The 24,925-nt window shown below is 32.7% G+C and overlaps 1 protein-coding gene across 2 annotated transcripts; it reads left to right on the top strand.

Annotated features, from left to right (window-relative positions):
• The first annotated feature begins 306 nt into the window (after positions 1-306).
• LOC124831529 (aquaporin NIP2-1-like) lies at positions 307-4,012 on the top strand. 2 transcript variants are annotated; one of them, XM_088114624.1, is made up of 6 exons: positions 307-445; positions 530-698; positions 804-1,028; positions 2,996-3,190; positions 3,280-3,341; positions 3,545-4,012. In XM_088114624.1, the coding sequence occupies exons 2-6, from the start codon at positions 558-560 to the stop codon at positions 3,786-3,788; spliced, it is 867 nt and encodes a 288-aa protein (XP_087970750.1). In that variant the 5' UTR covers positions 307-445; positions 530-557; the 3' UTR covers positions 3,789-4,012. The 2 variants fall into 2 exon arrangements, with proteins under 2 accessions (XP_087970750.1, XP_047161499.1); XM_047305543.2 differs by lacking the exon at positions 307-445 and having other exon boundaries at positions 471-698.
• The last annotated feature ends 20,913 nt before the right edge of the window (positions 4,013-24,925 follow it).

Here is a 24,925-nt window from a genome sequence, read left to right as displayed (position 1 = left end):
TAAAACAGTTTTGTCGGGATGCATGTTCCTTTCTTTCTGCTCTGTTTCCTCTGTTTCCTTGTTGTATCTTCTCTCCAAACGTTGTTCGAAAAGGATACTATTGTCCACGACTTCCCCATTATTTTATTAAAATAAATATCACTAACCCGTGGTTTAGTTCCCCTCTACGTCGTATCCAAAAATAAAATAAAATAAATTAATAATAAACAAGTCGCCAACTTTCTCAAACTCAAACCTTTTTTAAAATAAATAAAGTAAAATCATGTGAAATTAAAAATGATGAAAAGTTGTTATTGGTTAACCATATAGGGCGACATTGAAGCTGGGAAAGCCCATTGAAGGTGAGTGACGTAATCGAAGTGTCACCCAATTTCACGGTCTACTCTTTAGGAATTTTTATTTCTCACACCTACTTACTCACCATGTGGAATACATGAACCAAGAGGTACTCGCATTTCTGGCATTATAAAAGGACCGATTATCATCCACTTCTATCATAGATAGCTAACATACACTTCACTTCTCTCAGATACTAGCCTGGTCCATAGTAACCAACAATGGAAGGTACCAGCCAAAACACGTTTACCTTCGTCACCACCACCATCGACGCTCCAAGTCCAAGCACCCCCGAGATATCACCATCTCCTTCCGCTCTTTCAGGACTCGCACAAACTTACCCTCCTGGTTTTTCCAGAAAGGTAACAGTTAGTTAACCCATCTTCGTTTCTCTTTATCATATCATACTTTCGTTGCTGTAAATGTGATTACGATTATCATTAATTTGGAGGGATTGGATGTGGCAGGTGTTTGCGGAGGTTATCGGAACGTTTCTGTTGGTGTTCGTGGGAAGTGGTTCTGCGGGTCTCAGTGTTATTGATGAGAGCAGAGTGTCAAAGCTCGCAGCTTCGCTTGCTGCAGGACTCATCGTCACAGTGATGATTTACTCAATTGGACACATTTCTGGAGCACACATGAACCCTGCGGTTTCCCTTGCTTTTGCTGCCGCGAGGCATTTTCCGTGGCCACAGGTGCGTCCGTATTGAGATTTTTGTTTTTCTCGACAACCGTGTCCCTATAATTATAAAATAATTCATTTTACTATGTTCTTTCTATAATATAATAATCTTCTTCACCATGCTGGATTCATTAAACATTGATATTGGTTTCCACACGTCTCGATGGACACAATTATGTGTTAAGACGGAGTTTGTTTTCCTTGTTTTTTACTATCTCGACGGAGATTGGTAACTACAGTTTGAAAATATTGCTGATTAAGAGCATGTTGAGCTTAGTTTAATTTAATTAATTCAAAATAGTTCATTAGAGTTGACATGGACTATTCGCCTGAGTATTCAAATTTTGTTGTCATTATCGTTTTTAAAAAATGTTTAATCTATAAATATCTGTTTCTATGATTTTTCTTTTAGAGAATATGTTATCCTTACCAATAATAATGTTTTAGAAAACCAATATATCTTCTGTGATACTGTAAAATGCAAAATAAGTCTTTTATATTAGTTCTTCATCACTGCTTTAAGAGGAATTAGACAGGTTCCCATACAGTTTTCACCAAAGCTCTGTTTCTAAACTGGAATGGAGTTTATACTTGATTTATTAGTTTAATTTCATTTTTTAGACTCTGCATCCTACACGTAACATGTGTAACTTGTGTAGCTGAGCTAAATATGTCATTCCTGTCTCCAATTTTGTCACTAATAATTGATGGTTAATATTACATTAAATCTTCAAATGCACAGTGCACACTGATCGGTTTGATTGACCAAGAGATTCAGGTCTCACCACAACTTCTATTTCAAAATGTTCTCCAATAGAAAGGCCTCATTAATCATAAACCAGTACTAATTAACACAATAACAGACTACAATGATTAAAAATAACTATATACCGGGTGGTGTGACATAAATAATATTATATTATTTCTTATGGTTGGCGTATAAATAATCAGAAAATGATAAGCATAAACATTTCATTACTCTGAACACCTCATTGATAATACACATTATTTTTATATGTTTTTTCTTCTTATCATATCATAGATTATATATTTAATCCTATCTCATCTCGGGAGTATTTTATTAAACTCTTCACAAGATCTTCATAATTTTTTTCTGTAAGCTGTGGTGTAATAGAAATATCTGTCAGGCCAGACTGATTTAAAAAGGTTCAACGAATTTACCATGGAATATATAAAAAAGAAATTGTAATAGTAAAAGGGGGAAATATCTCATTCAAGTGATCTTGAAACCAAGCTGACTCTGTGTGGTTGAAGTCATCACCAAAAGGGTTCAGCCAAGAGAAAAAAAGAAGTAATGGTCAATTTCAAGCCTCACCGTGGACCCACGGTAATGTGTGTGTATTTGCAGCCAGAAACAATCAGAAATGTTCAATAAATGTGGTCCATAAATCCCTTATGAATCTATACCATATGTGATGGATTTGAACCACTCTTCTGCCCCCAAATAACGCGGAATAAATGATCGGATACTCATTGTTTACAGAACTAACACAAAAATAGTGAAAGAATCCTTATGCCCTGTTTTTAATCCTGAATGTTTAGTAAGATATATTAGATATTCTTCAACTAACGTTCTTAAGATATTTTTAAGTAAAACGTGATAAATAGTTTATATTAAAAGAACAGATACCTCCCCCTGTACTTCACAATGATTTCAAATTTTGTAAGCTCTGCATTATTTGTATTTGAGTAGAAAATTAATAGGTTTAATTCAATTTGGAGCCGACACAAGATGACAAGAATGACAATAGAAACGGTCAACAAGTAGTACTTGAATTTAGAATAAATTCTTTGCAGATAAAGGTCGATAGGGTAAAAAAAAATTTATAAATTTAACAGTTAACTAACCTCTCCTCCTCCTTACATACACTCTCAACTTCCTATCAGATTCCTTTTCTCATTTTTGATCAATTTGACACTTTGTACCCATGAATAAATAATCGAATGGTTTTGTTGCAGGTCCCATTTTACGTAGTAGCTCAACTCACTGGATCCATTTCTGCTTCGTACACATTGCGAGAGCTTTTCCAGCCATCAAAGGAAATTGGGGGAACAACACCTGCTGGATCACATATCCAAGCACTGATCGTGGAAATGGTGACTACTTTCACCATGGTGTTCATTTCCATGGCCGTGGCCACTGACACAAACGCTGTAAGAATCAGCGTAAATTTTTTACAACTTTCAATTACAGCATCCAAACATGATGGTGTCCCTAACCTTAACATGTTGTAATTTGGCAGACAGGACAACTATCAGGAGTAGCAGTAGGTTGTTCTGTTAGCATATCAAGCATTGTTGCCGGGTAAGTCAAAGGGAAAAAAAAAGTGTTCCTCACTCACACACACACACGCACAAACACAATTTTATGTTACAGGAATTGCATGAGCACAGGAAAAATAAAGTTAAAAAGGGAGAGTCACAATTTGGCAAGGCTATATGCACATACATGCATGACAGAAGGAAATGTTTTGAAAATTATTGTTGTTGTGATGTCCATGTATACAGACCAATATCGGGGGGATCAATGAACCCAGCAAGGACATTAGGTCCTGCAATTGCAACATCAACCTACAAGGGACTTTGGGTATATTTTGTTGGACCAATTACTGGGGCAGTTTTAGCAGCATGGTCTTACAACGTGATTAGGGACACGGAACACCCTGGTTTTCCATTTTCACTATCCTCCCTTTCATTCAAGGTACGCCAAAGCGTTAGTGGAACCAAAACCGACCAACGAAGCTTGGTTTGAAAACAACCGTGTAATGTTTTCCACACCGCCCAAATCAACGTCACCTTGAATGTCTTGTCATCGAGGATCTCAAGTTCCACATGTAGTATCATCAATGCCATACTACACCATGGTATTATTAGTTTGTCCATGTATGAACTTTGAGGGTTATGATGAGCCATGTATAATGCAAAAATGTGTAGTGTGTTTATCCTACATTAATGAAATGTCAGTTTCATATGAAATGCAATGCAGACAACAAATCGGATGCTATTAATGCTAATTGAATGCTCGCCCAAGCTGGTTGTGTGTGTGTAAGAGATTAATATCACATAATATTCTCAAATTTAACATCAATAATACACCTACACAAATCCATATCCATCAAGTGCTTTGCCACATATACCATAAAGCTTCAAATCGATCGATACATATTAACAGACTCTATCCGTCAATTCATAAACGTATTATTCCCCAGGCCGCCGGAAAATAAACAAACATGGGACCATATACGGTAACCAACCAGACCGATTAACCACCACTCTTCTCACATTTTTAAGATTATTAATAACTCCGCTAAAATATCAGTGTCTTAATCTTATTTATTAATACAATAATAATTGCTGGAATTGCATATTTTCGGGTAAAACTAGATGTATTCAAATTTATTAAAAAAAATTATAACTTTTAACAAATTTCAACGAATATATAATGTAATTATGTTTAAAAGAATATGTTACTGACATGTTTCCAAGTAACAAGAAAGCAAACAGCACAAATTATAATGGAAAAATGGTCGACCAAACATAGTGGGAAAATGGTGGTTCAGAAAGTAGCAATATAAGTTCAACTTCTATGTTCACGTTCATGACACTGAACCTATTTTAGTGAACACTTTCACAAATTCGGAGGTGTGTGAATGTATATAATAGATGTAAGAAAACTGCTCAAGAAAAAAAGTGTACCCTTAGAAGCTAACTTTTTTCTGATAATATGCACCTAAACTTGGTTGTGGCCAACTTTTTAAGCTTTTCTTTCCATGTATAATAAAAGGATTAAAGTAATATACATGCATTTAGCGGTAGGTTACCTTACACTAAGAAGAAAACCGAACAAAGACATTGTTAAAGCTGGCAAAATTATTCTTACGTGTATTTCCACTCCAACTTCCATGCTCTTTTTTCATATATTGAAAAACTCTCATCCGCTAAAAATAAACATCAAATCATATCATAATTATCAAACCAACTGCTGTTGAACTATTCACAAACTACGAGTGGAATCTATTGAAAAATTCAATAGAACTTGTGGATCCAAAGTCTACTTGCTGTCACATACAGGAAGATTTTATCTTTATCCTTTTGTATTGTGAAATGTACATAGTTTAAAATTTTAAAATGAGCCATGTATTAAAAAATACAATTTTTATGACATAGAAATTTGACAGCAGAAAGGTACATGCACTCACGTACACGAACCCGATTTCGTCCATTATCTGAAGCAGGTTAGGCTTGCAATGATGAAAAGAAGCACCACGACCTACTTAAGATTATGACGAATTGACCATCCTCGATCCTGTCTTCCATAGCTATAGGTACCATCTTATACAGTCTGGCACAACACATGGTGTTCAGGGTATTACAAAACTAAAATAGCACTTACGATAAACCAAGTAATATGGCGACCAATAAAGTTAATACCAACATAATAAAGTAGGTGATTGTTTTGGTATATATCTCAAATGATAAGAAAGTATTGATATTTTTCTTTATTATAAATCAATAAAAAAATAATTACTCACATATCAAATTATTATTAAATTTTATTCGAGATCAACTTCATCATTTACCTAAAAGTAGGTAGGACTAACTAAGATTGTGAGTTAGTAAAAAGAACACTAAAGAATAGAGCCCAGTTTTAAAGGCCGAACAATGAGTGCCCACAAAGGCACTTTTTTGATTTGCCTACATAAAGAACACGACCAAGCACTAGGGATGGCAACGGGTCGGGTCGGGCACGGATAGTGCCTACCCGCAACCCGACCCGACAAAAAAAAATTCACCCGCTACCCGACCCGCTACCCGCACGGATATCCGCTTAAAAAATATCCGCGGGTATTTTAAAACCCGCGGATATCCACGGATACCCGCAAATATTAAAAAAATATATATTTTAATAAATTAATAAAATAAAATTTAAATAAAATTATAAAAAATATATAAAATATAATATAAATTAAATTAAATATAAATTTTAATTAAATTTAATATTGTAAAATATAAATTAATGTTAATTTTAATTAAATTTAACTTAATAAAATATAAATTAAATTTTTATTTTTATTTTTTGCGGGTAGCGGGTATCCGCGGGTACGGATAGTATAATATCCGCACCCGACCCGATTATAAGCGGGTATTAAAATATCCGCTACCCGCGGGTTGCGGGTAGTAAATATCCGCGGGTATCAACTATCCGTCGCGGATTTTATCCGCGGATATCCGCGGGCGCGGATTTTTTTGCCATCCCTACCAAGCACATCCGTTTGTAATTTTCATTTTAAATATAATCACTTTACCACTTTCAAACGGTCAAGTTGTCTGCAATGTACCAATAACTCCAACATAGGAGGTAGGCATAAATTCATTCTAAATTTAAAAAAAAAAAATTGTAAAAGTAGGGAGAACAAAAAGATGAAAAAGTAAGATAAGATGATCCATACGATGAAATAAAACATACGATTGTAATAAAGTATTATATAATTGAAACTTTATAAATTTGGGTCATATGTTCATTCTATTGATGTTGATATGTTGGTTTACGAAGCGATTTAGATTATTTAGCAACTTAGAAATATAAATTTAAGATAATTTTAGTTGAAATTTTCCAATCATATTCTTATGTCGCTTATTAATCCTAGTAATTCATTTTTTTCTGCATATAAAAGGATCAAAATATAAGAGTAGACTTATCAATAAAATACTTATCCACTAGTATCCAACTATTTATAAAAGTTCAATAAGAAGTTTAAAAATTATTTAAAAAGTATATATTTGTTTTATTATTTTTAATCTATATGTCACAGTTTATACTATAAATAAATAAGTGAAAGAAATATTTAGTTGAAATATTCTAATATGTTTTGTTTAAAATATACTTTACATATTAAATACTTTTATTTTTAGAACGTTTGTACTAATGCACAAATTTTTTTGTTTTACTAGAGTAAATTACCTTTTAAACTTTTCATTTCTCATCAATTAAAACTAGCTACTCTAACATAGCTTTGCAACAAAGTATATTTTGGTAATTCTTTAACAAGAAAAATAATTCTGAAAAAGACGAAACTTTATAAATATAACTCAAGATCTTTTACTTTAGAAAGAAAAAAAGACAAACACCCTTTAGATCTGAACTGCAGGACATGCAGCCTAAATACTTATTTTAATATAAATTTATTTTGAAATATTATTTTTTATTTATTAAAGTTGTATAGTAATTTTATTTTAATTCAAAGTTGGTTTTAATTTTAATTTACGTTTTAAAAAAATACATTAAATTATTTTTTTAAATTAAAATATTTGTTTAATCTATTAAAGTAATTTCATCACTCAAAAATTTTTACAAACTTTCTTTTATTCTTATGAATTTCTTATCATATTTCTCTTAATCCAAAATAACCTCTCTTTCTCTTAAAAATTAACTCACTTCTACTTTTTAAATTCATGATGCAGTCCAAACAGAAGCTTATACTTTTCTAAATTCATGATGCAGTCCAAACACAAGCTTATACTTTTCTAAATTCATGATGCAGTCCAAACATAAGCTTATACTTTTCTAAATTCATGATGCAATCCAAACATAAGCTTAACAACTTTATTTTTCCCTCACTTGAAAAATATTTTTTAAATATAATGCAACACTTACATTTGCTAGGAAATAATTATGTAGATATAGATCGATAATATGTTTTAAAAAGTTAACGAAAATTTAGTGGAAAATTAAAAAAATAGTGCCATCACGTTTAAATATTTAGAGAAGATAAATACATATTTTTAACATAAAAAGTATGTCATATTTACATTGCTCAATAAATGAAATTATATAAAGTAAACCTATAGTAGAAAAATATTATAATTTTATTATTTCTACAACTTTTAACATTAAAATAAGTAAAATAAAGGCTTTTCAATTTTTTTATCCAAACAACTTTTCTTTCCTATTAAGTACTTAAGATTGCAAATGCAATTATAAATATTTATTATTCTCGCCTTATTATTTTATTCAAAACATCTCATTTTTATCGCCTTACGAACTTATAAGAAATAAATATTCTATTAATAAAAATATGTGATTAAATTACTAAATGTTAATTTATGATTATATACATTCTAATTTTATTTTAGAAATATTATTTATCATATCAGTTCATATAACGTGATATTACGTGAATTGTATATTTATGATACATTTATAGAATATTCATATAAATTTACATTAAATTTCAGATTTGATTTGATAAAAAGAAGAAAAGAAGATTAAAGTTAAAATAAAATAACTTAGTATAAGTTACAATACTATTGTGATTAAATTTTACCAATTCAACTTTTATTTTATTAAACTACCTTAAATCATGCTTATTTAAACGTTTTCATCGACTATTATAGTATTATAAAGATAGAAAATTATGTGAATGATATTGGGAGAGCATAGGTTTGATAGACGTTATTATTAGTAACAGAGCAGCAACACTAAGAGTAAGAAAGCTGGTTTTTTCAAATCTTAATGAGTTCTAATTAATCTTGCCCCACGATGGTGCCACCCTTGAGAACCCTCCACCACATCTTCAAAATAATGCACCTTCCACTCTAACACCACCTCAATTTCATTGCTTCCACCGTATATATGTTTAAAGGACGACAACCAAGATGTTCATTCCATCAATGCTTTTAATCTTTATAATTAATTACCTGCTTTATCTCTAATTAACGTTTAACTTCCAACTTCTACAAATTTTAGTTTTATGTTTAATACAGTAACAGAATAATTATAATAACTATGTTAGGAACCACTACTCATCGATTATTGACCCTCAAATACACATAATCATATCAGCATGCAACACGTATCAGCATCAGGTTTGTAAGATCCATGAAAAATATTTACCTTAATAGTAATAATTTTATTATTAGTAGTAATAAATTTCTTTGTGAATGGAAAATATGATAAGTTTATGAAAAAATAAAATGTGGAAAGCTAAATAAGAAATTTTGGTAGCTTAATTGGTAGAAAATTGTGGTGATTTCAAGAACATGGATTCAAACTCTTTTCTACCTTTTTGTTAAAAAAATATTAAAAATATTGATAGTGGATAAAGCACTCTATGTTTTAAGGCATTATTGAGGAATCCATTATGTAAGTGGTGATTAAGATATTAATATAATAAAATAATATTAACATAATAAATAATATTAAAAAATTGTTGAATAGTAAAATTTTTGGACTATAAATAGCCATGATAGGGGAGGCTATTTTGCACAAAGAGAGAAAGAATCAAGTGAGAAACCTTGAGAAATAGAGAAGAAAGAGTTAGAAAGAAATTTTTAGTTGCAGGAAGAGTAGAGGTTCTGGAGGATTTTCGGGGAAACAAATTCTGAGCAAGAGAAGTCTGGAATAGAGGTAGGGGAGCTAACCTTTCTAAGCTTTTATATTATGATTTAGTATTGTTTTATTACTATTCATGTCTTGAAATTCTGTGTGAATACTGTTAATGAAAAACATAGGTGCTTACTGTATATCTATCTATAGCGAATTTCTGTGCTAATATTATATGCTGTTGTTTTGAATCTGTAAATAAGAAATTTGTTAAAAACTAGTTGAGGAACACTTTGGCTAAGGAAAGACTTGGTACTTAAGTTGTCCATTGTGACGCACCTCTCTTTCTTGGAAGTCTACTCGAATAGTTTTTAACTTAAATCCTATTGAACAGATTATGTACTGTTAAATTATTGTGCAATATATCTTGTTGGAATGGAAATTTCTGATGAATTCATGTTATTGTGGTAGATATGGAATTATGAATTATAATTGTGATGGTAGGATAGAGGAATCTTAAAAACCAGAGTTGGTACATCCCTGATCATAGAGCAGTCCTGGTCAAATCCAGTAAGTTGTGACTAGTCATATATACTGACGTTTATGGTGAGTTTGATTAGTCAAACATTTGATTCTTCTCCAGTGACCATTTATGGTGATATTTTAGTATTGTTAATTTATTTTGTGATATATTCATTTTGTATGATTTCTGTTATGATTGTAATTTATTATATTGGATTTGAATTTATGCATCTGAACATGATATGAGTATTATGGGGAGATTTCGTAATGGTATAATATGAGTTGAGGAATGTGAACATGGTATGAGTCTAGTGGAGAGATTCTGTAATGATATGGTATTTGTGTATATGTTGATGTTGAGGGTCCTGATGTTGGAGGTTATCCTGATACTTTAATAATCATCTCGTCTCAAGTAGAGAAGGATGAATTATGTGGTGAGAGGGGTAGGAGGTCGTGGTCTATGTGCCGGTTTTGGACATAGTGTTGAGGACTAACCTTGTGGATGGTATGGAGGGTAGGAGGTCCTGGTCTATGTGTCGGTTTTGGACATAGTGTTGAGGACTAACCTTGTGGATGGTATGGAGTATTTTGGAAGTGTATTTGTAAGAAGAAGTAGAAGTCATCACAAGTGCATAACCTCCCGTGACCGCTCATCAACATATCATTGGAATAAGTGTCTATTGAGTATTATGGAAATGAGTGTCTATTGGGTATTCTAGGATGAGTGTCTATTAGTAATTGTGGTATTGTGGTATGAGTATCTATGATGCGATTGTTGTATGATGGTATGAGTATCTATAATGCGATTGTTGTATGATGGTTTGAGTATCTATGATGCGATTGTTGTATGATGGTATGAGGGTGTCTAACATAATTATTATATGAGGTTTGTTGAGTGTATCAAAGTAATGGATGAATATCTATGATGTGATTATTGTATGATGATATGAGGGTGTCTGACATAATTATTATATGAGGTTTATTGAGTGTATCAAAGTAATGGATGAATATCTATGATGTGATTGTTGTATGATGGTATGAGGGTGTCTGACATAATTATTATATGAGGTTTGTTGAGTGTATCAAAGTAATTATGCATGTTTTGTAAATGATTGGTTGCATGTTAGCTCACCCTACTTGTTTGTGTTTGTGTTTGTGTTTGGATATATGCGATGATCATATAATTCGTTATACGGGAGCAGATGGAGGAATGTCGTCTGACTCGGTACCAATGAAGAAAGAGATAGAAGAATAAATTAGAAGAATTCGAGTTATATTTATGAGTTTATAGTTGAAATCTGAGTTTAAAATATATATATATATATATATATATATATATATATATATATATATATATATATATATATATATATATATATATATATATATATATATATATATATATCAGATTAACTCAAATTTATGTAACATAACTTTCATAAATTTATAAGGACATTAGTCAAAAATCAAATATTATCCCGATTGAAACAGCACATTAGAAGTTGGAAAAATAGTATGCAACAACAAGTTTCTCACTGCTTATTTATCTTTCAGGAAACTAGAGATGGTGATATGAAGTTGTGAGAATTTCTATCAAATTTGGGACTGGTGAGGGATTCTACTAGTTTTACTATAAATAATTTTACAAAAGAAAATATGAAATTGTTTTTTCCACGTGTTAATATTAATCTATATATAAGTTTAAAATAAAAAATATTATGAGAAAAGTTCTACAAATTAGTTTTATATATATATATATATATATATATATATATATATATATATATTTATTTATTGTGTAATATAGACACGTTAAGCTTAAAATTTTCGAATTTACTAAGGATTTTACATTGGTTCACCAGTGATTGATATAAAATATTGTCTAAACTTAAAAAATAAAATTTTATTTCGTGGATAGTTTAGCACAAAGAAAAAAAATATTAAATTTATGTTAAACCTTAAAAGATATTATTGTTGTACACATTTATTATCAGTATACTGATAATAAACTGAAAAATACCTTATATACACCGCTATTTTCCAGGAGAAGAGATATTTAAAACATTTTATATGAATTGACAAAAATGACATTATTAATATTTTTAAAAATAAAAGAATAAAAAAATATAAAAAAAAACATTAATTTTAGAAAATATTTCCTTTTCTTATCTACCAAACATGTAACAAATGAGTTCTATTTCCTTTCTTGTATTAAAGTTCTTTCTCTTTCAACCAAATATATATAATTCCTCTTCTCCCTTCTCATCATGTTTTCCTTTCTTCTCCTCTTCAAACAGTTACTTATATTACATTTATTAACTTACTTTGTTTATAATAAATTTACCCTTCATAGAACACTGAAAAATCAATAATAAACAAAAACAAATCATAAAATTTAAATTCAAGATAGATTTTTTTTTTTTAGAAATCTCATGAGTGTATATCAAAAAGAATAAAAATAAGTTAATAATTTGTTCATTTTTTTCTCATAATTTGATTCCTTATTAATCAAATTGTTTGAAACGTTAATGTGTTTTAATTTGGTGATATTACTCATCTATATAAAATCTTTAATATTGGAGTGTGAAATTAACGCAATTTAGCAATTATAAATGATTTGGTAATCAATATTTTGATGAATTTAATTAAAATAACAAAGATAAATAAAAAATGTGAAATTGATACAAAAGTTAATTAAACTTTAAAATATACATATGTAGAGTAAAATAACTATCCATTTATATAATTTTATTTCAATCATATTAGTAATCAAGATCTGACACACATGTTACGTTATGGTAGAAGACAAGTGAACTTAAACCCAAAATCCATGAAAGACAAAACGGTTTCAGTTGTCCACAATGACAACATTATCTTAGTATAAATACTTAATCATAGATAAAAAAAAAAACCTTAAAACAAGAAACACCTACGAATTCTAGGTATAACATCTATCTAATTATTATAACATTATATGTGAAGTATTAATGATTTGAACATCAAAATAACTTTACATACTCTGTGACAAAAACTCTCAAGATCAAGTTCAGCTAGACATCTCAGTAATTAAAACGAACACAATCGGAAACATAGGCCGGCAATATACAAGTTAGCTTTGGCAACTACATTTGACTTCAGTCCCACGCTTTCCAAACATTTTTCAAACTCAAGTCTTTTCTTCTTTAATCTGTGGAACCTCTTATTAAAGTCAGCACACAGTGCCACAAAACGGGGTGGAACTTGCTTCAACTTCTGTTATTTTCTATCTATTTTTCTCTCAGTTTACGTATATTATCTGTTATTTTACATAAAACTTCAAAATATTGCAAGTAGCAGCTGATTGATGTCATGCTGATTTCAAGTTCTTCTTGAGTCAACAATGGTGCCGTTGCTTTCTAAATCACCGACACTGTTATTTATTTCAAGTCATTATTATGGCTCAGCCATTGCTGAGTTTTGTCAGGAGCTACTACCATTATTTCGAAATGATATGTTTACACATTGATTTTGTTAGGTGAAATTTCATTTCCCTTTCATTCATTATGCTTTACCCCAGCAAATAATTTTCATTTCATTCAATTCAATTCAATTCATAAACTTGTGGATGAAATTGTACTTTATCTTTCTGCAGTCTGGCTGTTGAATTTCTTACTACCATCTTTCTATTTCATATCATACACTTTCCATTCACTTTCCAATAGATTAAGACTATTATCCACTTCATTTGAAAATTAACAACGATGATAAAGGTTGTACAAGACTTTCTCACTTGCATAGCCTATAATTTCAAAATGTACACTGCACCATGATAATTTAGTTTTAAGTTCCAGAATATATGGCAGCAAAAGTTCTTTTTTTGTTTGAAAATATGAAGAATAAGAAAACGAAAGATTCTATCATGCTTCACAAAACACTTAAATGCGTCTTTTAATTTTCCTCTTGTTAACCATTATTGATCACACATTTACTATAAACCTAACCTAAAGTGCAATTGATATCTTACTGGCAATCCAACTATTTATTAACATGGCATAAACAAATCTAAAGCATGAGGAAAAATATAACTCCACTTGTCTAGCTGTTAATTTATTTTAATAACTGAGAACAAATAATTAAGTAGGGATAACGACATATCTGTAAAACTACTAATAAGAATAAGAGATCGTTGATGGAAAAGCATGAGACAAATGGTGGTGTCCAATTCTTAAACCAATATCGTGCTACATTTTGCTTTTACCTTGTACATGGATATTGTGATATAACTTTAATGTGGCTTCTTTATCGACACCTAATTTTATTACTTCTTATATCATGAATAAGGGAAAAAAACTTAGAATAGTGAAACTAAATTTACTCTCCATGCTCATCAATTTATACTTCATATACATTTATTCAACTATTTCATATATATTCATGTTAATAAAACATTTATCACAAAAAAACATTCACAAATGTGTTGTTTGAGTGACTTGTCTTTATTAATAGTGGAAGATCGGGTGTAATTGTTTTTGAATGGATTTGAAGAGATAAAGAAGAAAAAGTGGTAATATTGTTTGTTTTAAGGGATAGAGAAATGATAATGAAGAAATTTGAAACAAGAGTTTGTGAAACTTTGTGAATGATTTTAATAGATGAACGTCATAGATAGAAAAATGTTTTAATACATGAAAAAGAAATATTATAATGAAATGTAATTAGTTAAATTTTATTTAAAATAAAATATGAATGATTGGTTTTTAAATAAAAAATTTCAATTAATAAATTAATTTGAAATAAAATATGATTGGTTGAAAATATTTTAAATTAAACATCACAGTATGAAAAATTAATATCATTATTAATTACTTATTATTGTTATTATTAATTTTATTAGTGTTGTATTTTTTTTATTAACATTATTTTTAAATACTCTCGTTTCATTTGTAAAATCTCAAAAATACAGTGTAAATATAAGAGAATAATCACATATTAACAATACTACAGATCAGTTCAACACTTAGCGAGATACGATTTCGGCCGAACGACCTTACATAACAGCAGTGAATTTAAAAATGTATGCTAACTACCACTAGACCGAACGGTGTACAAAATACACTATTACCGCACGGTCTTTCAAAAATTAAAGCTAACAACAGACCGAACGTTCCTAAGGTTCGGCTTTCACTTCTAATGTGTCTTCCAATACTTCTTCCAGCAGCTCTTCTTCTTCTGTTCACATTCACACGGATGATCATTACAACAGGACAACGACAGGACGCACAACACAGACAAAATGATAAACAGGGTAAGCTTATGTAATTTAATTTATTCGATAACAACATACAACATTCATCATTAAACCAACAACAACCACATCATAATTCATACATCAATGCATGCAATTAACGACCACTTGACTCTGACTGTGAATCCTGTGTAGCTACGACGTTTGTGCACCCGGGTGATGTAATAATTGGGATACCCTCAATAGTTGCCACCAGAGGTTGATCCGTTCCGTCCAAGTTAACCTTATGGACTAGGACCTCCTGTCATTCCCACACATGACTTATACTCATCTCTACATGAGAACGAGTAATCATGGAATATCAGGATGAACGCCCGCTAAGCTTTTCCCACATTCATACTTTACAAATCAATAACCACTTTCTGAGATATTCCTCCCTGGAATACTCATTCATAATCAAACTATTTCATTCACATCACATTTCAAATTCCCTTACAATTCATCCTTAATACATTCAACTGAAATACGATCACACTCTCTCATCATCTCATAAGTTCGACTGGAATAACACTTCTTAGAAGCTAACATGAGTGAGCGTTACTTATTCACTTCAATAAACAGACCATTAAGAGTTCAAAACGGACGCCACGAAGCCTAGGCCGAGTACTAAGACTCTAGGCCAAACACCTTTTAAAGACCAACACTGTTTGACACACAATACTAATACTGATGAGAAACGATGAGTAACGAACGCTATCGATTTTGGCTGAAGACCCTTATTCTAAAACGGTAATAATAGATTACTGAAAACTAGACCCATCACTTGGTTTAAAACCGAGCTCTGTAGAAACCGAACACTATCGAACGAGCGCTGGTCCAAGACCAAGTACTTATCAGGAACGAGCGCTACTGAGATTGAACGCTTGGTCCAAGACCGAGTACTAATAAACTTACATAAAACGAATGAATATATATATATATATATATATATATATACACACACACACACACAACTGCGCCACACTTATTTATACATATCTAATATTATAACACGATCTTCATTAACGAAATTCCTTATAGAAAAATAACTTAATATAGACGGACGCTCAAAAGAAAACTGAAAGGATAATACGAACTCTCGGTCACAGTTTACCTAATCCTATATAGTATTACAAAAAGACTCTTAAACACTATCCCTAAAGCATGAGAAATCAAGTAAGACCATGTACTCCCAAAAAGAACCGAACGCTCGCTAATGACGCTCGACCATACTATCCCCTCTACTCATAATACTACAGTTTGAAGATCAAACCCTATCTCAACTCAATTCACAACATGTATCAGTCATCCATCCACACGTCCAAACAAGCAGTACACGCATATTTCATACTCATCAAATAATCAAACAACGTATCATGCAAACATACCCACGTTCAAAACAAGAATTTAATCAAATTATATAAGCTTCCCTTACCTCTATACGTAACTGAACGCTCAACGATGCAGAATAACGCTCCCCACTACCAAAGACTTAACGTTCGACAGTCACGTTTTAGGAATACTAAACCAAAGAGAAAACCAGAAACGCTCAGAATAATACGACTCGCTCAGGCGACCAGGAATAGAGGTTTGCATGTGAGACTAAACGAACGTGCTCAAGAGAAAGAAACTCACCAACTCAGAATCACAAACCGGTCGGTTTAAACGAAATCTCTTGACGCTGGGAGGGTTTAGACGGTGCTTGAGAGGTGATCGGAAGATGAAAATGTGAGATTTTCTTAGAACGAAGGTGGAGATTTTAGAGAGAAGGAGGAGAAAATGGTTTTCGCAGTTTGAAGAAGAAGGAAGGGATGCAGAGAAGTGGCACGACATTTGAAATTTGGCATTAAACATTGTCGTCACCCAAAATCGAACGGTCGCTCTCTTGCCGCCACCTGTTTTCCACTAACTGAAACGTTCACTTTCTTCCTGGCACATGGATCCCACTACTTGGGGTTTTTCAGTGGGTTTTTAAATGGGGTCTGACATCATTAATATTTTACTTTTTATTTTTTTATTGCTATTATTATTATCATGTCCAATGAAATTTAGAAAAAGCAAAGGGCATTTTGGTAACTAACAATTGATGAGTTGTTAACCCTTAAATCCCTTCAGGTTCGTGAGGATCAATCATTCCTCTCATATAGTAAATTATTTCCCTCAAATAAGTGCAAATACCTTAGAACAAACAAGTTGCACACTCTTCCTTTCATTACCTGAACAATAAACATGTTGAAACAAACTCACTTTAAATTCTGAACTCAACAATTAGACGACTTATATAATAATATGAGTTCTTGAAAATAAATAATGTTTTTCATTTGAGTGTCCACTCATTATCTAAGCGACCAGAATTGTAAGGTTTTGTTCCTTTTAAAAAAAATTATTTGAGAGATTGTGAGTAGATGAATTTTAGGAAGATTAAAGGATAAAGCGGTATTGTTTCTTTTAAAGAATTTGGAAGTGAAAATTGAAATATTTGAAGGTAAAGTCTATGAAAGTTTGTAAATGATTGGATGGATTGTTAAATTAGGTACAACTAATATCCTGATAAGGAGAGAGGTGAATTGGTTCTTTTTCAAAAACTTTTGATGTTTCAAAATAATTTTGAAAACTCTTATTTAATCAATTAACAAGATTAGTATGAGTTGCATTACTAATATCCAAATCAATCACAAAGAAAGACAAAAAAATATTTACATTAAGAAAAAGAACAAGACATAAGGATTTTTATACTCGCTCGATTCTAACAAATCTACATCCAATTTTTCTACCCACTTTAACTATAAGTTTCATTAAAGATCAAAATTTTCAAACTATAAGTGCACGGGTATAATTTAGAAACCAATATTTAAGCAAAAACTTGAAGAAACCTCTCAACAAACAATAGATTAAGAGATGCTTCACATAATCATCAAGAGGTGATGGTTCACATAATTACCACAACCTTCTACACAAAGGTGAATTAATTACAAAATAAGAAATGAAATTACAAAATAAAGATGCAAGAAAGATATCACATGTATAAAGATATTACAATTAAAACCTATAACTAAGATAAAACTCCTTTAATCTTTTAATCTTCTATAATAAAAACGTTTTCGGCAAATACCGAATACTCAAAACTCTCTAACACACATTTTGTTGATTATAAAATTTCAAAATGTTAAAATAAAATAAAAGAATATCTAAGATTTAAAGAAAAAATAAGTAACTGGCAAAATTAATCAATTATATTAGTGATAGATTAGATGGCTTAACCACATTTTTCACATTTTTAAAGGAAAACTAAGGGTAACTTTCAACTAAGATATATGAAAAATATTTTTCAAATTTAAAAGTAAAGACGTTGTGAGGATCAATAATAATGTTTATTTAAGTATATAATTTATTATTTTTGTTTGTTTGTTTATTTATGTATATAGATGGAGTACTAAATATATTAAAAATAATCATTTAAGAAAATATAGACATTTTAAAAAAAATAAAAAAGCTTGCTGGTGAACAATTTTCTTGTTCTAATAATAATTAAAAAAAATTGTATAACTACTCATCAATAACAATTAAAAATAATGATATTAATAAAACTTGAATTTCCTTACTAAAAGATGGGTGGACTAGTAAATACACATCAAATTATTTCAGAAAAATAATTCAATCTTTAGAGAAAGGAAAATATAGAAATGAGTAGATCTTTATCAAAAGGCAAGGTGTACAAAATTATAGTTCAAATAAATAAATAAAAAGAAGTAAGAAAAGCCTTATATCGAGTTTATTTTTTTTCAGATAAATATTTTATGTAGTTTATTTTTTATTTTAAATTGTAAGAGAAAGTTATTTATTTTGTAGTTTATTTTTTATAATTGTTTTATATTATTTCTTTAGAAATAAAGATAAAAAAAATGAGAATTCTTACAATAAGAAAAAATTTGCAAGTATATAATGTAACATCCCAAATAATGATAATTACCATTAACCAGAACTGATCACATTTACAGAGATAAACAGTGCAGTCTTAAGAATATTACAGTAGCTCAGAATTTTAAAACTTAAAATACAGCACGTACAGTAAAATCTGCAGTGTTCAGAATTCATAAAAAAATAAACAGAAACCAGTTCTGATTATCCATTCTGTAGAATTTAAATACAGAATATCAAAATACAGTCCAGCACTTGACAGAATTCCAAATTTTCAGATAAATACAAAACAGATCTGCAGAACTATATATATATATATATACAACTGCCAAAAATACTGCACAACACACTAGACTAAAACTGCTACGGAATCGCGCCTCTACTGTTCAGCTTTTACTTCAACTTCAACCAGGTTTGCATCTTCCAAATTTTCTTCTTCCAGTAATACTTCAAGAGATGCATCACCCTCTGCTCACATCCACAACGGATGATCATTGCATTTTGACAAGACGGATTATACATGGACAGTAAACAGCACCAGGAAAATTGCAAGGGTAAGCTTATATTGTTTAATTAATACAACATACATACAGTTCACAATTTAATTCACAGATACATCAAACAACTTAATCATAAAATTTAACATATAAATCTATATAAAACAGACTGTACTGAACTGTATGAACCATGTAGTTACAGGCGTCCTTGCACCCAAGTGGTGTGGTAGCCGGGATATACCTAATCAGCTTCCACATGCGGTTAATCCTTCGCCCCTGCTAAGTGAGGGATACGAATGACCTCCACTTGAGGTTAATCATTCGCCCCTGCTAAGTGAGGGATACGAATGACCTCCTGCCATTCCCACGCATGACTACCCCCTTCTACGTGAAGATGAGCATCACGGAATATCAGGATGGACCAAGCCATCAGTAACTTGTCCATGTTCATACTTTACAAATTTAGCATTTAATACAACTGAGAAGCTCCTCCATGGAACGCTCATTCAAGTTCAAAATCATATAATCATATCATGTCGTGTTCAACCATCATATCCTTTCATAATTATAATATCTCCATTTTGTATTTCACTCTCTTAATATTAACGTCATGCATTCTTTAATCAAATAAAATGAACTTATCACAGAACCTTTGATTTCACGTTTCTGGACAAAAGAAACGAGTCATTTATTCACTTAATATGCTTCAACTCTTGATAATTTGAAAATACTGATCTTTAGAAGAGATGAATAATACATTGAAAGATTTTAAGTGTAAAGAATCTAGATAGAACCCAAGGAATAAAACCAGTGATAAGTGTTTAGATACACCAGCAATATAATTGATTTCAGAAGAACAGCACTGGCAGTCCAAGTACGAACGTAATTTAACAATTTGGACGAACGCCAGTTATGTTCGCTCAAAATTCAATAATAGGGACGAGCGTTCAGTTTAGAAACCGAACCCCGCTTTGGAACGAACGCTAAGTCAATGACCGAGCACAATCAGAACGAACGTTGGTATAAACCGAACGTTGGGTAGGACGAACGTTTAGGTATATGACCGAACACCAATTATGAACGAACGTTCAATATAGAAACGAACGCTCTGTAGACGAACGTTCAACAGAAAGTCGAACTTCATTTAGGAAGAACGTTATTAAGGACGGACGCTCTACTTAAGGCCGAACGTCACTCATTTATAAAGTTTTAAATATTTAAATATTACTGAGCTAGACGAACGCTCAGATCATCAACTAGGGACGCTCATTCTCGGGCAGAATTCTTTCCAAATGAAAGAATTCTAGTCTAAGTAAGCTTAACTGAAAACCGAACGGTTTAAGACCGTACAGGGACGAACGTCCTTTATCAGTACAGAGACCAGATTTCTCAACTCTTAACAGAATTTTCCAGATTTCGATTTTTATGAACTTGACAACTTTCCTTTCAGATTTAATACATCAAATCATACAGATTTCAACATTTGGATCATTCCAAATATACAATCACCATACTCCATTTATACAGAATCAAATCAATATACATTTAAATCAAAATCAGCAACAACATATATAATACAATTAAGCAGTGTTCATTCATGACAGATTCAATCGATCTAATCATTCCAACTCTATAACATTCACACATCTTTCATGCGTATCCAAAACAACATGCAAATGAACCAGAATTTATATCTCATATCAGTAAACGTTCATAAGGTTCAAATATCAGATTTCATATACATGCAACTCAGATTATAAAATCAAGCAGTATGAATTAAACATATAAGCTTCCCTTACCTGTTACTGCAGTGAAATTCCAATTGTTTAAGGTTTATCTTGATCACTCACAGTTCTCTACCCAAATGAATTCACTCCACGACTTTCACTAAATCTAAAATACCAAAATAACATAAAGATCAAACCTATAACTCATTCATGCAACCAGAATTTTGATTAGCATGAACTCAATGGACAATTATGCAGAATGAGAACTTACCAGTTCAGTTCTCAATTCTGTTCGAATCAAGTTGATGTTCACGGTGCAGTGACAGTGTTTACAGTATCTGAAACAGAATTTGAGGAGATGATGAATGAGTAATTTTAGAGGGAAGATGAGAGTTCTCAGAAACTCAGATTTTTATCCTTGCATGCAACTGATACAGTGTTCCTAGAAATTTTAAGATTAGATTGTGGTTTGGAGCTTACCAGTTACAGAATCAAAAGAGGTTCGGATCAAAATGGAGCTTGCTGGCCCGTGAATGTTCCTATGGTTTCAGAAAACGGATTGGAGTTGAAGGAAGTGAGTAATGGCAGAAGGAAGATGAAGGTTCGTAGAGAAAAGTTTGGAGAAGATGAAAGGTGTGATCCTTGAGGAAGACGAAGTGTGAGTGTGAGTGAAAGAGTTTTCTCAAAACTCAGAATTTTGAGTGGATTCCACATCAAACAAGAGAGCGTTTCACAGTCTGCCACTTGCACACCAACCCTGCTTGGAATTCTCTCCCGTGACACTTGGCGTGTGTGCATGCACAGATTGGTGCGTTTTTAATGCACTGAGTGTGTGTGACGTGGTGCAGTTTCCAGAGAATGGTGGAGCTTGATTTCAGTGCATTGCAGGAAGAGATTTAGCAGATTTGAAGTAGGATTAAATCAACTCAGAATTATAGTGCACTAATCTGGTTTAACACAGAATTATCATTGCTTAATTATATAGGGTCTTACATTCTCCCTAACTACAAAAATTTTCGTCCTCGAAAATTTATAAATTACAAGCAAATAAGTGTGGATATAATTCCTTCATTGCACTCTCTACTTCCCACGTTGAATCTCCAGTCTTAGCATCCCACACCACCTTCACTAGACGAAGGTCTTTTCCTTTATGCAGCTTGGTGCGTTCATCTTCAATGCGGACTGGTTGCAGCTCCAATGTTCTGTCTTGACGCAGTTGGATGTTTTCCAGCTCCAAGATATGAGAAGGATTAGATATGTATTTCCTAAGCTGAGACACATGGAAAACTGGATGTAGATTTGATAATTGAGGAGGCAACGCAAGTTCATAGGCTACTGGTCCAATCTTCTTCAATATTTGATACGGCCCTATGAACTTAGGAGACAGCTTCTTTGGACGAACAACTCTTCCCACTCCAGTGATTGGATTCAGTCTTAGAAACACATGATCACCTGTAGCGAATTCCAGTGGTCTTCTCCTCCTATCAGCATAGGATTTCTGCCTGCTCAAAGACGTTTTCAACCTGTCTTGAATCAACTTAACCTTATCGGTTGTTTGCTGGATGAGCTCAGGTCCAGTTAGCACGTTCTCTCCCTCTTGAAACCAGCAAAGTGGTGTTCGGCATCTTCTCCCATAAAGTGCTTCAAAAGGCGCCATACCAATGCTAGACTGGAAACTGTTGTTATACGTGAATTCCACCAGTGGCAATACTTCATCCCAAGCGCCTAAGTGGTCCAGGACGCACGTCCTCAATAAGTCTTCTAAAGTCTGGATTGTACGTTCAGACTGTCCATCCGTCTGAGGGTGATATGCTGAACTCATCTGCAGCCTGCTTCCTAATTCACCTTGCAAAGATTGCCAAAACCGAGATGTGAATCTCGTGTCTCGGTCAGAAACTATGCTTGAAGGCACTCCATGAAGACGAATTATCTCCTTGATGTACAACTTAGCCAAATTTGTCATTGACATCTTCAGATTCACGGCTAAGAAGTGTGCGCTCTTCGTTAATCTGTCCACGATCACCCAAATTGAATCATGATTTCGGACCGTACGTGGCAGATGGGTCACGAAATCCATAGAAATGCTGTCCCACTTCCACTCTGGGATCTCCAATGGTTGAAGCAATCCTCCTGGACGTTGGTGTTCTGCCTTAGCACGTTGGCAAGTCAAACAAGATGCCACAAAGCGTGCAACATCACTCTTCATCCCAGGCCACCAGAACGAACGCCTGAGATCTTGGTACATCTTAGTCATACCGGGGTGTATGCTAAGACGACTATGATGAGCTTCTTCCAATATAATACGTTTCAGCTCTCCATCATTGGGAATGCAAGTTCTTCCCAAATAACGCAACATACCATCCGTTCCAGCATTAAACTCCTTAGCTTGTTCTGAACCGAGTGCATCAAATATCTTCAACAGTTCTTCATCCTCACGTTGCTTCATCCAGATTCTGTCAAACACATCACTAGAAATTCTAAGATTACAGCACCTTATTACGTTCTCTCCTAATTCAAATTGTAATCTTAGATCTCTAAAATTCTCCACCAAGTTCAGCTCCTTCACCATCATCAATGAGACTTGTACTGTATTCCTGCTTAGGGCGTCTGCCACTACGTTGGCTTTCCCAGGGTGATATAGCAGTTCAAAATCATAATCTTTTAAAAATTCCAGCCAACGTCTTTGCCTCATATTCAGCTCCCTCTGATCAAACAAATATTTGAGGCTCTTGTGATCACTAAAGACTTGGAACGTTGATCCGTATAAATAGTGCCTCCAAATCTTTAGTGCAAAAACGACAGCTGCCAACTCCAGGTCGTGTGTGGGATAATTGCGTTCATGAATCTTCAACTGGCGAGACGCGTACGCTACTGCACGTCTCTCTTGCATGAGCACACAGCCCAAACCTTGGTGAGATGCGTCACAGTACACTTCAAATGGCTTGGACGTGTCTGGAATAATCAAAACTGGCGCGCTCGTCAATTTCATCTTCAGCTCCTGGAACCGTTCCTCACACAGATCAGTCCAAGCGAATGGCTGATCCTTTCTAGTCAATCTAGTAAGAGGAGCCACTATCTTGGCGAACCCCTCTATGAAACGTCTGTAATAACCAGCCAGCCCCACAAAACTCCTCACTTCAGTGACTGAACGCGGGCTCTTCCAATCTAACACTGCTTGCACTTTAGAGGGATCTACTGAAATACCTTCAGACGATATCACATGCCCCAGAAACTGCACCTCCTTTAACCAGAATTCACACTTGGACAGCTTTGCGTACAACTCTTTCTCCCTCAACACGGTTAGTACTGTTCTCAAGTGTTCTTCATGTTCAGCATTGGTTTTGGAGTAGATGAGAATATCATCTATGAACACAACTACAAATTTATCCAAATAGGGTCTAAATATCCGGTTCATGTAATCCATGAAGATGGCTGGAGCGTTCGTTACTCCAAATGGCATTACCACGTACTCATAATGCCCATAACGTGATCTGAATGCTGTCTTCTGGATGTCGTCCTCCTTAACCCTTATCTGGTGATATCCTGAACGCAAATCAATCTTAGAAAATACTGTTGCTCCATGCAGCTGATCCAACAAATCATCTATTCTTGGCAACGGGTATTTGTTCTTGATGGTCA

The sequence above is a fragment of the Vigna umbellata genome, chromosome 4 (genome assembly GCF_029865625.1).
Source record: "Vigna umbellata cultivar VRB3 chromosome 4, Vumbellata_1.0, whole genome shotgun sequence".
Lineage (NCBI taxonomy): Eukaryota > Viridiplantae > Streptophyta > Magnoliopsida > Fabales > Fabaceae > Vigna > Vigna umbellata.
Note: the sequence above shows the minus strand (reverse complement) of the source record. Positions and strands in the feature narration are given on the sequence as shown.

What these genes read in the sequence shown, in the direction of transcription:
- LOC124831529 (XM_088114624.1), top strand. Translation starts at nt 558, where the DNA reads ATGGAAGGTACCAGCCAAAACACGTTTACCTTCGTCACCACCACCATC. An exon ending in GGCATTTTCCGTGGCCACAG is followed by an intron (nt 1,029 to 2,995) that starts GTGCGTCCGTAT and finishes GTTTTGTTGCAG; the next exon opens with GTCCCATTTTACGTAGTAGC. An exon ending in TGGCCACTGACACAAACGCT is followed by an intron (nt 3,191 to 3,279) that starts GTAAGAATCAGC and finishes GTAATTTGGCAG; the next exon opens with ACAGGACAACTATCAGGAGT.